Source organism: Microdochium trichocladiopsis (genome assembly GCF_020744255.1).
Source record: "Microdochium trichocladiopsis strain MPI-CAGE-CH-0230 chromosome Unknown B0I36scaffold_5, whole genome shotgun sequence".
NCBI classification, from domain to species: domain Eukaryota; kingdom Fungi; phylum Ascomycota; class Sordariomycetes; order Xylariales; family Microdochiaceae; genus Microdochium; species Microdochium trichocladiopsis.
Genome location: NW_025763548.1, coordinates 980,551 through 996,543, shown reverse-complemented (window position 1 = coordinate 996,543; position 15,993 = coordinate 980,551). Strand labels below are relative to the sequence as shown.

The 15,993-nt window shown below is 56.4% G+C and overlaps 4 protein-coding genes across 4 annotated transcripts; 2 read left to right on the top strand and 2 right to left on the bottom strand.

The window, feature by feature from the left end:
- Positions 1 to 813: 813 nt before the first annotated feature.
- Positions 814 to 4,971, bottom strand: B0I36DRAFT_322638 (uncharacterized protein). Its single transcript, XM_046153877.1, has one exon. It carries the CDS (start codon positions 4,777 to 4,779, stop codon positions 1,210 to 1,212), a length of 3,570 nt encoding a protein of 1,189 aa, XP_046012538.1. The 5' UTR covers positions 4,780 to 4,971; the 3' UTR covers positions 814 to 1,209.
- Positions 4,972 to 9,633: 4,662 nt separating this feature from the next.
- Positions 9,634 to 12,459, top strand: B0I36DRAFT_362663 (uncharacterized protein; the record flags this gene model as incomplete). Its single annotated transcript, XM_046158688.1, has 4 exons — positions 9,634 to 9,697; positions 9,796 to 11,160; positions 11,221 to 11,619; positions 11,690 to 12,459. The coding sequence occupies 4 exons, from the start codon at positions 9,634 to 9,636 to the stop codon at positions 12,457 to 12,459; spliced, it is 2,598 nt and encodes an 865-aa protein (XP_046012537.1).
- A 915-nt stretch (positions 12,460 to 13,374) lies between these two features.
- On the top strand, positions 13,375 to 14,093 carry B0I36DRAFT_243484 (ML domain-containing protein; the record flags this gene model as incomplete). The annotated part of the gene is made up of 2 exons (XM_046149989.1): positions 13,375 to 13,812; positions 13,974 to 14,093. 2 exons carry the CDS (start codon positions 13,375 to 13,377, stop codon positions 14,091 to 14,093), a joined length of 558 nt encoding a protein of 185 aa, XP_046012536.1.
- Positions 14,094 to 14,443: 350 nt separating this feature from the next.
- Positions 14,444 to 15,783, bottom strand: B0I36DRAFT_322632 (ATPase, V1 complex, subunit F). Its single transcript, XM_046153876.1, has 4 exons — positions 15,439 to 15,783; positions 15,299 to 15,334; positions 14,979 to 15,116; positions 14,444 to 14,814 (listed from the first exon to the last, which is right to left on the bottom strand). The coding sequence occupies exons 1-4, from the start codon at positions 15,496 to 15,498 to the stop codon at positions 14,674 to 14,676; spliced, it is 375 nt and encodes a 124-aa protein (XP_046012535.1). The 5' UTR covers positions 15,499 to 15,783; the 3' UTR covers positions 14,444 to 14,673.
- Positions 15,784 to 15,993: the final 210 nt, after the last annotated feature.

Sequence of the window (15,993 nt, the reverse complement as noted above, 5' to 3'; positions counted from 1 at the left end):
AGGAGGTCGTACCAAACAAACCACGTGAAGATGCTCCTCAGGCAGCTCGGTATGTGTACCCGAACCTCGCGAGGCTTGTTGGCGCAAGTCCCGAGCGGGAGGACCTCTGGAGGTAAAACTCGATATCGTGATTGGTGTGGTGTGTTTTCTCGATAGGGCACGTGTTAGGTAGTAGTGTGAACCTATCCCGCTCAGCAATATCAAATTTAGGGGTGCAAACAATGAAATTCCAGCAGGGACACACAACGATCCGCACTGAAATCACCCTTATTGCCATGTGCTTTTCTCACCGTTTGGGGCAGATCGTACAAGTCAGATCCCCAAGTAAAAACCATTTGCACCGAAGAGCACAGAACAAAGCGCCTGAATGGGGCGAAACTTGTCAATCATCCCCATCCTCGCTCTCGAAATTCCAAGGGCAACCGGTGATCGAGAGTTCATCAGATTGTCAGCGACCCGTTGGTTCGTGGGATGACCAGTTCGTCTGTCACAAATAACTCGCTATGGTGTGGCGGATGCCTTGACAACAACCATTTCGACTATCCGAAAGACTCATTTTGTGGCAGTTGAAACAATGTTGCTCACATAAAAGGGTCCGTCACCGAGGCCAACCAAGGTATATGCCACCTCCCCCCCTCTCCCTTCCCACACCAAACGCCAGGCATATGCCCAGCAGAAGTATCGCTGACGAGAACGGCCGCCATCGCAACCCACGAAAGAGGTATTAGATACCAGTGCGGAAAGCCACTCGGCGTGGTGCACTCAGAGGACCCCCAATCACCATTGCATAACAATAAAAAGGCCGAACCGTAATCGGATGTGCGAGAAAACGAATGTATATACTCCCCACCATCTTCACTCCCGGGGGAGAAATCAGCTGTCTTGCTAAACCTGGTATCATCCTGCTCGTCCCCTAATCCCAATGGAGCGACCGTCTGTTTTGAAACACCAAAATTCGGAATGGTATGCTACGTACAAAAACCCAGCGCCGGTACCCAGAAACCCCACGCTTCAAATAAGATTGCATGTGAGATGTGAAGAAGGAAGAGAAATCAAAGATATTACGCCGTGAACACGAGTTGCCCCATCCCGGCCAAAGAAAAGTATTCCCGCCCACAATCAATATCCAGCCATAGCCAACACTAAATGCTGAACAAACGCACCGGCCCTAAACGCATCGAAAACACAAAAGCTGTGGATAGGTTGCAATCACCTCGAGGGCGTGGTCCCCGGGCTCGGCGCCTTGGTCAAGCTCTCAAAGCTCTCGACCATCTGGAGCACCCGAGTTCGCGTCGCAGGGCGCGCGATCTCCACCGCCTCGGCGGAGAAGACGTCCGCTTCGCTATAATTGTCACCATCCGATACCATGCCCGATGACACGCCAGAGCGCGGCCGCTTCTCCGCCGGCCCGCTGGCGCGCCGTTGATCCGACTCGAGCTCTTTTCCGAGCAGGCTGATCTCGCGCTCGAGGGCCACGAGCCTCTCGCCGTCAGACCCGTCTGAGCTGCCAGAGGCTTGCTTGGCTTTGCCTTTGTTGCGAGTCGCGACACTGTCCGACCCTTCTCGAGCTTCCGGCGAAATGCTGAGGACTTCCTCTGGCTGGAAGCTGAACCGCCGGTGGTCCTTCTTTGTCTGGTCAATGTTCTCTCCCATGACACTGCTGTTGAGATGCTCGTCCTTGCGTGGCGTAACCACATCATGCACACCGCCCTGGAAACTGAACGTCCTGTGCTCCGCCTCTTCCCTGTCAGGGGTTACCATGCGGCCGGGGATGGACGGCAAGCCCTTTTCGTATGGGGATGTCGTCCGTGGTGGTGTCGGGGGATGCTGGATGTCTGGTGTGACCGGCCTAGCCTGACTCTCCTTCCCAGTGCCGCTCGAACCAGCACCAGCAAGGCTGCCATCACCGCTTTTTACATCCGGCGGTTCCACAAAGACAGCACTCTCCCCGTCAAAGTCCGGCTCGGCATTGACCACTCTCAAGCGTTCCTTAGGCACCGTGAACATGACTTGCACAAGCCGCTTCTCCACTTCCTTCTCAATGTCCCAGTCCTCATCGTCGTCCGGGGCTCGTGCTGGCTGGTAGCCGCCGTAATCCGTACCGCCAAGACTTGAGGACCGTTCATGTCCATTGTCAGCCCAGGCACCACGGCCACCTTTCCTCCGAAGGAGACCGCCAGCTGCGATCTCGCCAAGTCCTCCGCGACGTGCATCGAAGTCGCTGGTCTCGGCGAATATGTCCCGAGTCGGGCTGTCGTTACGATCACTGCCAGGAGGGCTAGGCACAGTCGCGCCTCCGCTGAAGACCCGCCGGAGGCTACCGAGCCAACCGCGACGAGGCTTAGATTTGCTCGGGCTTCCAGGTGTATCGTCATAGTCTGGATCTCTATTGCCTCCAAGTAGCAACGAAGGGCCCTCGGTCTGCAACGCATGGAAGCTGGTCCGTGCTGTGTTGTAGCTGGGTGTCGAGACAGAAGAGCCGCTCCCTGCCGTATCGCCTCTGCCCTCTGCGGCGGCGGCGGCTGCCGCTGTCATGGCCACACCAAATCCTGGCGATGGGCGGACGCGAATGGACCCGGATCCTCCGGAGAGATTGCTGCGATTCGACTCAGACAAATTGCTCCCTGTCCGCGAGTCGTCGTCTCCAAAATATTGTCCTATTGATCGATTCGATCGGACAGTCGCTCGCCGTGTTGGTGAGGTCCGGCCGCCACCAGCCACAACTGCCCTTGGCACCATGCGACCGCTTAGAAGCGCATCTGCGGTGTCGACGTCTGTCATCCAGTCCTGCACCTCTGGATCCGTGGTTGGACCGACACGCTCGGGACTAGGTGTCCGGCCCCCCCGGCTCGGTGGAGGCAATGCATATGCTGAGTCACGGGTCGGCGTGACGAAAGGATCCGAGTAGTCATGGTCTTCTCGAGGATCATGCGAGAGACTCATTCTGTGGTTCGCAATATCGGCATCATGCATCGACCCATCCTCGTCTGCCTCAATGATGGGGTGTATGTTTCGGGACCCATGAGCGGGTACAGACTGCTCAAAGCTGCTCGTTGGCGCTTGCTGATACTGACCACGGCCAGCGAGCGCTGCAACCGGCTTCCTGCGGATGTGCTGCGGCGCAGTCTCCTCCCACCAGGGCTCAATGCTCGCATCCATACTGGCACGGGCTCCACGGAGACTCTCGTAGCCCAGCGAGCGCTTTTCTGTCTGATATCCGGCGGCGCCACCACTGGCATACCAGGAGAAACCACCAGGGCGCTCAATCATGTCTCCGTCAATGTCGTGTACGTAGCGGGTCTGGTCTTGGGCCAGTGCTTGGAGTGCTGAGTTGCGGATGGTGCGCCGATGCTGAAGGCGGCGCCGATACCAGAAGTAGATCAGCAGCGCTGCAATGATGGCAGCCAGTCCTAGGCCAAGTCCAAGACCCAAGCCCAGCTTCTTCTTTGTGTCTTCAGAAGTCGTGGCGGATCCTGATTGTCCGATGCCGGGGCCTGTATACGAAGGATTTGTATAGCTACTCGTCCACTCCATGGATGTGAGGTTTAAGAACATGGCGGAACTGTTTACCACTGGGCTCTGTCGTCGGGTTTTGGTGCCAGATGCTGCTTGGATCCTTTGTCCACCATAAACCATCATGACATTGCCGGGCAGGAGAGTGGCTCCGTGGCCGTATAACGCTGGGCTTTCTGGCTGCTTTTCGGGTACAGACCACTGCCACTCGCTGATACCACCATAGCCGGCTCCTATCTGGAGCACGGCGAGTTGTGGCGATGCTGCCTGGGTAAGGTCACCCACCCAGCCGCCGAAAATTATGAGCGCCGTTCCGTCTTCGTTGAGAATCGCGGTATGGCCTGAGCGACTATCGACGCTCGTTGCGGTAGCCCTCAGCTCAGTGTTGTGCGTTCCGGAGCCTGCCATACCGACGTTGGTCAAGAACGTCCAGCTTTCCTCCGGGAGACTCCATATAGCCACGGTGCTCATGTTGATGAATGCAGTTTGTGTGTGACCCCCAAGAAGGACGTAGTTGACCTGTTGGGTGACGGTGCCGGACCGGTTCGAAATAGAAGCGGAGAGCCCCGTGAAGGTGAAGCCAGCCTCAGGAATAGGAGGACCCTGATTCTCGACTAGGGCGACATCGTACCCTCCATTATCAGCCTTCGCGGGCGTGAGCTTGACCATCTTGTTCGAGTATGAAGCCTTTGACTGGGCAGAAGTCGCATTGGAGCTGGCGTTGGGACACATGCCGCCGTAAACATACACGCTGGCCTTCGACATGATTGGCTCGAGTGTCGTAGAGAAGCTGAAACTGCTTCCCAGAAAGCCGGGGCCCATCTTTCGCGCGTCATCTCGGGACGACGTGGTCGTCTTGATCTGGGCCCATGTGGCCGTGCTGGAGTCTGCCGGGGAGTTTAGAGTCCAGACGCTGGTTTTCTCTGATGATGAACAGTCGCCGGCGTAGACGATAAGTGAGCCATTGTCGGAGAGCGAAGGCGCAAAGGCTGTACTTGAGTCTCCGAGAAAAGGCAAGCTGGTGGAGACTGGTTCGAGAGGTAGAGATGAAGCATCGAAGGACCCGGAGACGTCTAGAGTGAATAGCCTGACAGCATCCCCACTGGTCGCGAAGACATAGGCCAGATTGGCAGAGATGTTCTGTTGTAATGGGACGATGTTGGCCTCTGGCAGGAGAATCGATGTCGGCACGTACGGAAGTGTCTGAGCCTGCGCGACACCAAAGCAGCCTGCCGCAAAGGCGAGCGCAAGACTTTGCAGAGACATTGGACTGGGCGCCGCAGCGGACTGCGTAGGAGGCGACCGTCCGTCCGTCGTGGGGTGAAGTTGTCCAGGCGTTGAAATTCACCAGCGCAGGCACATGTCCATGATGTCCGTGGCGTTCACGCAGCTGAGAGATCGTTATTCGAACTGCGGCAGCGGAGGGGTGAACACTCTAGGGTGCAGGATGAAGCTGGCAGGGTTCGAGAGAGGGCACGGCCGGAAATGAGGCCAGTGACAGTTGTGCTGTTTGGACGGGGAGGCGGGACGGAGGCAGGGGTCGTCGAGCTAGGACATGAACCGTCAGGGTCCCCCAGCGTCGTGGCTCTGGATATATTATGGTTCTCGTTCGACAGAATCAGGCGATCAGATGAGGGGTTTCGTTCAAGCCTGCTTGGATCAGTCGTTGCTCCTGGGACGGCGTCCTGTTGCGTGATAGCAGCCCAACAGTCGTTGAGGTTTGAGTGGTTTCTGGAGAGGTTGGCAACAGTCTGCGGCAGAGAGTCCCAGCCTGCGACTTCTGGCAGAGTAAGACACTTGACCACACTCGACCACTGCGCAGGCGAGCGCACCAATGCGCACGCATTATTCTCTAGCATGCATGCGCGCCTGCAGCGAGGCTGGAGGGCTGGATGCGCAATGTTGACTCCACCTGCTGATCACGGAGGCGCGTTGGCCGAGCAACGCCCGCCTTTCCAAGGCAGCCTTCCTTCTGGTAGTACAGTATTGCCAAGGGTCCCTCCAACGTCGAGCCCCGCCATCCTGATTGGCCGGCTAATCGCGATTAAGGTTCCTTTCTCTGAGTGTCGTCCAGGGTTCCTTGGTTATCGTACCGCCCCCGCCAGACCACACCTGAAATTACGCGTACGCCTCGGAAAAGTTGGCACACTTCGCACCGCCGAAGATTTTCGCAAGCAGTGACGAAGGGGGATGAAACGATGCACAATTGCGAAACAGGCCTGGACCGTCGGGCGAGATCGTGTAACCAGTACCACACGTTGTGTGGAGCTGTCACTTTTTGTCTTGCAGTGTGTTCGCTGAACATCAGATGTCGAACACTGCAGCGTCTGAGCAGACTATCGTTTGGGTGTTCAGCCTTTGCCTCTCGTCTGTGCACTGATGTGTCCCGTCCCGGGGAGGTCGAGGTTGACACTTTGGAAAGCTCGTACGCCCCAGTGTGTGCCATGCTCACAGCCTCGGACACACACTTGTTGACGTATGCCTGTCTCATCATTTTGTACTTATCTTCCCGAGGGCACAAACTTGCACAAGTCTCGGACGGGGAGACATATTTGGGTGACTATGCAAGCGACCCTCGGCCCTCTGTCTCCGGATGAGGCACATGCCGCCGCCGCGAGAGCCAGCAGACCTGGAGCCTCAAGTCAAGAGCCACCACCGAGCATCTCCTCACTTCCAAGCTGTCACGCGTGCGCCAGAGAGTCCAGAGCTGACATCAGCGACCGAAAAAAAATACTCGTTCTGGCATGCCACCGAATTCTAGCACCAGCGCACGATGGCCAAATACGGCATTGGGTCATGCTCGTTGCAAGTGGGTGATGTTGAAGAACAGAAAACCCAAGTCAACGAAGGAACGACCCCGCCAGGGTTCAGAAAAACAGCCTGTGCGCTATAGTAATCATCAAGCTGTTGTTTCTCCAGGGGCGATGCGCGAAATGGTTCTGTAATCGCCATGAATGAACCTGTCTGATCATTCATGGCGGGCAGGTGTACATAGCTCACGCGGGCACATGACAGTGACGATCTACGCGCCAGCCCTGGCACTATTCAGATCCATTTGCGGATGTGGGCGTGCGTTTTCGATAGCCTTCACCAGATGGCCTGCAGATCTTTCCTCGTCGACTCCTTGTGCAGCACGGCGGAGAAGGATCCAAGAGGCCAGGCCAGGCTCGCGAACGGACTGTTGGGCTCCTCCGCAGCTGGGACAAATAGTCACCAATAAAGACGTGGCCGAATTTGTCTACCAACGCACCTTGGGTAATGATGCTGATGATATCAAGACTCGTGGCATTCACTCAGCTGTGCTTCAGGCATGCTTGGCTCCCTCCCAAATGATCGGAGGGAGTTGAGATCGACCCCGCGAAGGTCCGTCCGCCCACCCATGCAAGGGCAGTTGGAGGTGCGGCCGCACCACATAGATTGCGGATCACCCTGAGATGCCTCACGATACTGCAATTTCATCGCGGCTTCCGCAGGCACGCAGGGTGTAATGTGGCTGTGTGTCATGGTGCCCCCAGACAGTAGATCGTGAGAGCTTATTCGCGACAGAGATCTATTATGGAGTGGGCAGCCCGGCAAGCCACAGCCAGGGTGTGCCGTGTTGTCCCTCTGCGCGCGTTTACGTCTCAGAAGTCTAGAACGGTCCACGAACATGTCTACCTAAGTACACGTCACCAACCCGTATTTCCAAATTCGCTTTTAGCTGTCAGTGCAAACCAGGGTCTGCTGTAGAACTATTCATGCCGCCTGACATTTTTGGCTGGTATAGTCAATCAATGTCGTGTCATGCCTGCATCCGTGGCTTTTGCGGTTAATCCCTGACCAATTACCGCAACTTTGTGCTTGAGCGGACAAAGACACTCGAAACGTGGCGTTTGAGGCCGCCAGTCGTGACCTCAGACGGGGCTGAACCTAAGGTCCTTGTAGGTATGGCGGGTGAAGACCAGCCGACAGTGGATGGAGGGTTGGAAGGATCACGTAGTTCACGAATTTTGATCGAGGATCAGGCAAGGTGGTCGCGGGGTGCCGCATCTGCTGCCCCGAGGCACGCTTTGACGAAAGAGTGACGGCAATACTGATATGCACACGCACGACGCTTTGCCAGTACGGGATGGCCATCATGTGTGCTGGATATCGATCGTGGATCCTGGGGTTGATCGTCGCCAGCCTGCCATGCACAGACGGCTCGAAACGGCTTGGCGTGAACCCATGAATGATACAAGAGCAATCAATCTGGAAGCATGTGCTGCAAGAGAAACATGGCAGCGGGGGAAAGTCTATGAGCACGGCCAAGAAAGACTAGTGCCTGGCGAGCCGTAAACTCACACAAAGAAGCGTCCAAAGCGGTTGCTGTCACAGAGCGTCCCTCCGGGGCGCGTCATACTGGAGCAAATGCTGAGGGCCCTGATTTCTCGACAGTAGAGGTCACAGTGTAGGTACAGAATCGTGTTCATCCTTGCTACGATCTCGGGGACTTCCGAAATGTTCGGCAATCTCACCGGATAGAGACTGTGAGAGTGCAGCTCGAAACTCATCATGCCTGGCTGCTTTCTTGAGTTGGCAGGACGCAAGAGAGAGAGAGAGAGGTGTGGAGGCAGAGCGACTGCTTTGGGTGGGGGTGATGTCACAATGCGACAGTGGCCCTTGGCGCAGCTTGTAAGCCCCTGGCGTGGAGCACGAGAAACCGGGCAGGCACAAGCTTGACAGGTCCAGTGTGGTTGGCAGCCCCACGCAAGCTGAGAAATGGAATCATCGATGCAACTTCAGCCAAAGTTCCAGGCGACGGACCCTGATATCCTGATACCATCAACGCAAACCTCCTCGAAGAACAAGTCTAAGTCGGACGACACTGCCGGCGCAGCAGATCCGAACAGCCGGAGTTGCTCATGACTCAGTTTTCTGTGCAGCCCTGCTGGTCGACATGGTCGTTTGCACATTCACGCAACTCCGGTTCCAGCCTCATTGGAGAAGACACCGACAAGGACCCTCTGGCACTTTTACATACGCAGACCCTTGCTGTGCGCCGGGCAGCCCTCTTGAGCACTAACTCCAGAAGCACTGGGCACGGGCCTGCTCCATGGTGGGCACCCGAAGGTCTCAGTTGGGAGCGGAGGCAGCCGATGATGATGGAGAAGACCAGTGCAATCTTGCGCCAGGAACCACGCCTAACCACGCTTAGATCTGAACGGAGCCGGTTTCGATCACTGTTGTTGGATGTATCCTGGACTGTGCTAACTGAACACCCATTGAGTGGAGTGCCTGCACCCATAGCCAGCAAGCGCTTCAGACGCGAGTGCAAATGATCCTGAGCAGTCGGGGCTTCTTGTGAAGCAGTCGGGCACCCTCACGCTGCTCAAGTGAGGCTCCACACAGCCACGCGGTGTCCAGACCGCCGGGGAGGCAGCTTGGCTGGGGGCTCAATGCACGGCGGCGCACCCCTGTCCTTGTTGATGCCATATTGCACCGTCTCGTCGCCCACGCCGAGCATATTGTGTGCCGGAGGGAGACTGTCTGATGGGAGGGAGCTCACCCCAAGGACACGCGCGCCTCTCTGGGCCCAGACCGTTTCTGCTCATGGCTGTGTTCAGCTCTTTGCTGTCTGGCGGTGGCCGAAACTGGCTGCCTCCAATCGCAGCATACCTGGCAGGGACGAATTAACGTTGGTCCAGGGTGTCTCTCGATCCGCCGCCAAAAGCCTGCGTGGCCGCCGATGACATTTGGGATGGCCCCACCGGGCGCCCCTGCCCGATTGCGCTTTTGACATCATTGCGCGCCCAAACAAGCAAGCCTGCTAATCTGCCCAAACAGACTATTGCTGCACCCCCCGCTGCACCACCACCACCCTCGTCCAGCCACGCCTCTTGTCTGCCGGCGCGCGTCTCCACCCGCAGCCCATCCCTGCGCGCCCGCCCGTGCGACCATTCCAGCTCGTCAGGATCCAGGAGTAGCCCAGCCCGCCGGCCCTGTGATGTGCAGGAAAAATATTAAGTCCTCCGTAACCTCGCTCTCTTCTCACCCCCAGCTCTTGGGCCCTCACTTATTCCAGTAGAGCTACCCAGTGGCCGTAATTCTCACACGACCAGCGGCGGCCTTACGCAAAGCCCCCAAGACAAAACTTCCAAGATGAGTAGTGGTCAGGCTGGCTCGGCCACGGACGATCCCGGGAACAAACCCATCTCGTTGAGCTGTAAGCCAATCGTTCTACCAGCCTGACATTCACGCCTGAAGCGGGCTGGACGTGTCTTGTTCTCGTGCATGCTGACAATGGTCACCACCGACATGTAGCTCTCATCTCGACCTTGGTCCCTGTTGCCGTGGTCACAGGAGTCTATATCCTCATCTTCCTGGTCCTGCGTATGAGCCAGCGCCGCTTCTACGCACCCAGGACGTACATCGGCAGTCTTCGCGACAGAGAGCGAACTCCACCGCTGCCTTCGGGCTTCTTGAATTGGATACCAAGCTTCTGGAAGACGCCCGATATCCACGCTCTTCAGCATCAGTCTCTTGATGCGTACCTGTTCCTCCGCTTCCTCAAGGTCCTTGTCGCCATCTGCTTCTTTGGAGCCTGCTTGACCTGGCCGATTCTTTTCCCCATCAATATCACCGGTGGCAACAACTTGGAACAGCTCGACATTCTCACATATGGAAATGTCGACACCTCCACCATGTCGGGCAAGAACCGCCTGTTCGCCCACGCCCTAGTCTGTTGGGTCTTTTACGGCTTTGTCCTCTACATGATCCTAAGAGAAAACATCTACTACGTCAACCTGCGGCAGGCCTTCCTACTTTCTCCCTTCTACGCCAACCGGATCTCGTCGCGGACGGTGCTCTTTGTTTCAGTTCCCGATAACTACCTCGACGAGCGGAAGCTGCGCAAGGTCTTTGGAGAGTCGGTACGCCGCGTCTGGATTACTGGCGACAGCAAGAATGTCGATGAACTCGTCGAGGAGCGTGACAAGGTGGCCATGAAGCTCGAGAAGGCCGAGGTCAAGCTCATCCAGCTCGCAAACGCCGAACGCCTCAAGGCTGTCAAGAAGGGAGGCGACGCGAGCATCCGCGACGATACTCAGCTAGATGCTGAACCTGGCAGCGTCGCAGCACGATGGATCCCTCAGAAGAAGCGGCCCACTCACAGACTCGGCCCTCTTGGCCTTGTCGGGAAGAAGGTCGACACGATCGAATGGAGCCGCAGCGAACTGATGCGCCTAGTTCCGGAAACTGCCGCCGCCCAGGACAAGTACCGCTCTGGCGACTACAAAAAGATTCCCTCCGTCTTCATCGAATTTGCCACACAAGCCGATGCGGAGTCTGCCTTCCAGGTTCTCGCCCACCACCAGGCACTGCAGATGAGCCCCAAGTACATTGGAGTTACCCCCGGCGAGGTTGTATGGAGTGCTCTGAAGGTCTCTTGGTGGCAGAGAGTAATTCGCCGCTTTGCCGTGATTGCCTTCATCACTGTCCTAATCATCTTCTGGGCTATTCCGGTTGCCGTTGTTGGTTCCATCTCCAACATTCCCTTCCTGATCGAAAAGCTTCCATGGCTGTCCTTCATCAACAAATTGCCCGGTTTCCTTCTGGGTGTGATTACGGGTCTTTTGCCATCAGTCGCTCTCGCCATCCTGATGTCGTTGGTACCAATTATTATGCGACGTACGTTGTCTTCTAGGTCTGCAGATCGTCACAGAAATTTCTCACTAACCTTTTGTGTAGTTTGCGCAAAGCTCTCTGGCGAGCCCTCCCTGTCAAGAGTTGAGCTGTTCACTCAAAACGCCTATTTCGCCTTCCAGGTTATCCAAGTTTTTCTCATCACGACCCTGTCCTCCGCTGCGCCGAAAGTCATCGGGGGCATCATCAACGACCCCACGAGCATCACTTCCGTCCTCGCGACCAGTATTCCTGCAGCCTCCAACTTTTACCTCCCATACTTTGTTGTCCAGGGTTTGACCATTGCTGGTAATGTGCTTGCGCAAGTTGTGGGCTTCGTCATTTTCACGCTTGTCTACAAGTTCCTGGCCAAAACTCCGCGTGCCATGTATCAGAAGTGGGCGACTCTCAGCGCTATCTCGTGGGGAAGTCTGCTGCCCGTATACACGAACATTGCGGTCATCAGTAAGTCTCTCTTTTTCTTTTTATATATCAGAAGATTGGACATTGCGCACGTGTGCTGACTGTTTCAAAGGTCTTGTCTACGCGACCATTGCCCCCCTGGTCCTTGGATTTGGTTGCATCGGCTTGGGGCTATTTTATCTCGCGTGGCGCTACAACATCTTGTTTGTCACGGACAGCAACATCGACACGCGCGGTCTCATCTATCCTCGGGCTCTGAAGCAGCTCCTTGTCGGTGTTTACATTGCCGAGATTTGCATGGTTGGCTTGTTTGCCGCAACTGCTGCTTTTGGCCCGATGGTGCTGATGATCGCATTCCTCGTCTTCACCGCGCTGTTCCACCTCACTATGAACAGTGCTATGGCTCCTCTCCTCGCCAATCTCCCTCGCTCGTTGGGGGTCGAGGAGCAGTCCCTACGCGCCAGGCTCACTGGCCAGCTTAGCAACGGCCACAGCAACGGCGATGCCAACGAGAAGGTTGTGCCGGAGGAGGCGTCAGCACCCCCGAAGAAGCCCAACTTCATCGCGAAGTGGCTGAAACCCTGGGCCTATGCCGATTATGAGACCCTGCGTCGTCTGGTGCCCCATGACGGCATCGATTTTGACAACCTTTACAGTGCGGAGACTGAACGCGATGCGTACTATCCTCCCTCTGTCAGTAAACCAGCCCCCCTGCTCTGGATCCCCGAGGATCGCATGGGCATTTCGAAGCAGGAGATTCGCGACACCGACAAGGTGATTCCAATTACCGACGAGGGTTGCACCCTCAACGACAAGAACAAGCTGGAGTGGGACACTGAAACAGTTCGCCCTCCCATCTGGGATGAGAAGATCTACTATTAAAGGGAATGGGGTTGACCACCAGGGTGCGCGTTGGCAAGCATTCTTCGGTTTTTTTTTTTCTGAAAAAGAGACTGCAGGCAGGAAGTGGTTTGTGTGTGGAGTAGGTGAAGTCGTTGTTTGTTAGTTAGTATACCCTTCATCAGTGTTAATGGCTAAACTTGTGAGCCCAAAGTCGGTTCTTGGTGGTGATCCTGAGCACGGGAGTATTGTTATCTGATGCTGCTTGGCTACGAGAAACGAAAACCTAATCATGAGAGATCCTCTGCCGGATTGAAGATGTGACTCTTGCTGGTATTGTGCTTTGGTGGGGGCAGTCTCGAGCCTCTGCATGAAAGATTGGAGTGCTGATATATTTCGACGAGGGAGCATATAACCCTCCTTCCAGTGTCTTGCACAGACTTCTATGTGCTCCGTGGTGAATGAATGTTCAAACAATTGTGGTGCATAAGGTTAGTTTGGAGCCATTGCATAAATCGAGGGACGACTGGCCGCACGAACACAAACTGGACCCATGACGTCTTTGCAGGCTCCATGTTCCGCCTATCACAAGCTGCACAGCCGCCCCAGGGCCAGGAGGTCTCGCCCCCCCTCGCCCGGGCAACTGCTCCACCGTGGACAGACAGTTCGAGCCCGCCTTTGGGGTCGAGAGACCAACCACCCCCAAACTGGACTGCGGGCGGCTCCTGCCAATGCGGAGTGGTTATCTCACCCACCCACACTGCGCACCCGCCTGCAACCACCTCCGTCACCGGTTCGTGCAGCCTCGCCTCGCCACACTCACACACAGACACGCACACGCACGAACTCTACCTTCTTTGCACTAGGTGGCCTACCTGCAGCTACACTCTTCTCCCAACTGCCACTGCACCTGTTTGCGCGACCGCTCAGCACCATCAGAGCAGAACATCAGCAGCCATGAGGTTCTCCACCGCCAGCACGCTCATCGCCACCCTCGGCCTGGCCACAGCCTCGCCGAGCGGCTGGCTCAGCAACAAGCTCTCGTCGAGCAGCAACGTCGGCGCCAGCGACGCCCTGGATGTCCCTGGCGACAACCCGCTGCAGTTCTGCGACGCCGACCGCAGCCAGGACACCGTCATCATTGACAACGTCGACCTCGCACCCAACCCGCCCCAGGCGGGCACAGACCTGCTCATCAAGGCCTCTGGAACCGTGCTCGAGCCCATCGAGGACGGCGCGTACGTCGAGCTCGTCGTCAAGTACGGCCTCATCCGGCTCATCAGCACCACTGCCGACTTCTGCGAGCAGCTCGGCAACGTCGACCTCGAGTGCCCCATCGAGAAGGGCAAGCTCGAGGTCGTCAAGAGCGTCGAGATCCCCAAGGAGGTGCCTCCCGTAAGTCTTTGCCCCCCCCCCCCGGCCCCCCCGACGCTAGCTTCTAAAGCCCTCCATTGCCGACGCGAATCGTGCTTTGGACATCTCGTTTCACGTGGTCGTGCATGTATCTTTACGGGATGGTGTTGGGAAAATGACTCACTAACCGGCTGGCCAAACAGGGAACCTACCACGTCGAGGCCAAGGTCTTCAACAAGGACGATACGCCCATCACCTGCCTCACCGCTACCGTCAAGTTCGGTGGCCGCAAGGCCAGTGTTGAGGAGCCGGTCGAGCTGTAAAGGGTGTTGGGAAGCATCTGACGTCGACGACCCAAGATTGTCATCCTGATTGGTTGTAGCTCACATGAAGGAGCAATAGATGTTGAGAGGAGCTCTAACGTCTTGGCCTCTTCAGACTGAATTGAGGGCTGGTGGCAAGGGGTACGGTGACAGTCATACATGGTTTCCACGACGCAACGGTCATGAATGGTTCAAGGATTGCGGTTGTCTTTTCATCTCTAATTCTCCACTAAAGGATGTCTCTCTCAGACTGATCACATTGCTTCGAGCTAATAAAGGCGCGCCTTGTGGGTTTCTCTTTCGTGAAATAGCAATACATATTGGTTCTGGCCCTTGTGTTTGCAAGCTTGGTGTACTGATAAATTGTATCATTCTATCGCGTGTCCTGTTCCTCCAGACCGCAAAATGCTATATAGACGCTACGTAGCTGCTTCTTCCGCCCCCGTTGACAATCGGATGTGTAGCCTGCCCATAACATATCATGTCGCATCTGACCACCTGCCAAACCCCCGCTCCGGCTGTTCTTCAATGCTTCAAGCCCGAGCCAAATAAAAGACCGGCATATTCAACAGCGACCCTCTTACTCGCCAAAAAGGCGGCGCACACGCCGCAGCACGCTGTCCTTCTCTGGGTCGTATGGGTGCTCCTTGCTGGGGATCTCGAGCACTGTGGGGAAGGCCGAGGTATATGTGTCGATGCGATGTCTGATCTTGTCGGCCACCTGTACGCGCACTCATGGTCAGCACTTGACATGTTTGCCGCCGCTGCTTCTGAAAACGCCGCAGCACTGGGCGAGATAGCCAGAAGAATCTTTGCTTGCTGGAAACTTCGCGGTGTTTGAAATCCAAAAGGGACACAGCAGTGGGGAAACTTGGATTGACTGACGTGCTGGTTGATCAGGACGATGCCAATGTCCTTGCGCTCCGTGGTGAAGGACTCAAAGGCCGCCTCGATGGCCGAGGTCTCGGTCTTGGCGTCCACGACGAGGAAGTTCTTTTGCGAGTCCGGGGGGTTCGTCACGTGCTGTAGGTTTTCGGTGGTTAAAGGGTCAGTCAGGTCTGGCATTCGAGAATTTGTGAGATTCGCTGCGTGAGGGGACAAAACGACCGCTTTGAAATGGTCTTTCAGGGTGGTGTCTCGCTGCACGTAGAGGGGGGGGCTGTGATCGAAGGGCCGGAAGGAAGAGGGACAGAAGTCGAACATACACCAATGCCGGCGAGGAGGAGGCCTGTTACCGAGTCCTGTGGAAGAATGCGGCCATTAGTACGGTGAATGAGCAGAGGACATTTGCAGGATCAGAGGGAGAGTTTTCCCCAACGCTCTCGCATGTCGGAGGTCAACACACCTCGTCGCCGATGACGGCCAGGAACTGCCGGTCCTTGTATTCTGCTTGCGATGCGGCCATGTCTGTGTTTATACAATGGACCTGGAGAAGTGTATGCTGGCTTCAGACTAGTCCCCGGAGCTCGGCAGGAGGGGGCGCGCTCTGGGTCCTACTTGGCGTGGGTCGAGGTCTATGTCTTCGGATCGCGCAATTGTATATGTGTCGCTGGAATGATGGACGGCTGGCGCAGGTCGCTCGCGCTTCGCAGGTACGGGATGTGGAGGATAGGTCGATGATGTTGTCTTTGGTCGTCAGAGCTCCCTGGCAGGTGCAGGCTGTACTGGGAGCGCAGTTGCCATGCCCAGGCCAATCCCCCCACTGGCTTGGGCGCAGGCAGGTATGGCGTCGGCGGCCCACTCTGCAGGCAGGCGAGGGCGCTATTGGAGCTCAAGCTCCTCCCATGTGCATGCAGCTCCCAGCTGCACTCGACGGCAACCATGTGCAGGGGTTTATTTTGTTTTGGTTGCGACAAACTTTCCCATCATCACAACTACGACAGGCACACTCCCACGAAAC

Excerpts from the sequence above, each read along its gene's own strand:
- B0I36DRAFT_322638 (XM_046153877.1), bottom strand. The coding sequence starts at position 4,779 with ATGTCTCTGCAAAGTCTTGCGCTCGCCTTTGCGGCAGGCTGCTTTGGT.
- B0I36DRAFT_322632 (XM_046153876.1), bottom strand. The coding sequence starts at position 15,498 with ATGGCCGCATCGCAAGCAGAATACAAGGACCGGCAGTTCCTGGCCGTC. Across the intron at positions 15,335-15,438 it reads TGGCCGTCATCGGCGACGAG|GACTCGGTAACAGGCCTCCT; the intron begins GTGTGTTGACCT and ends ATTCTTCCACAG. Across the intron at positions 15,117-15,298 it reads TCCTCCTCGCCGGCATTGGT|CACGTGACGAACCCCCCGGA; the intron begins GTATGTTCGACT and ends GAAAACCTACAG.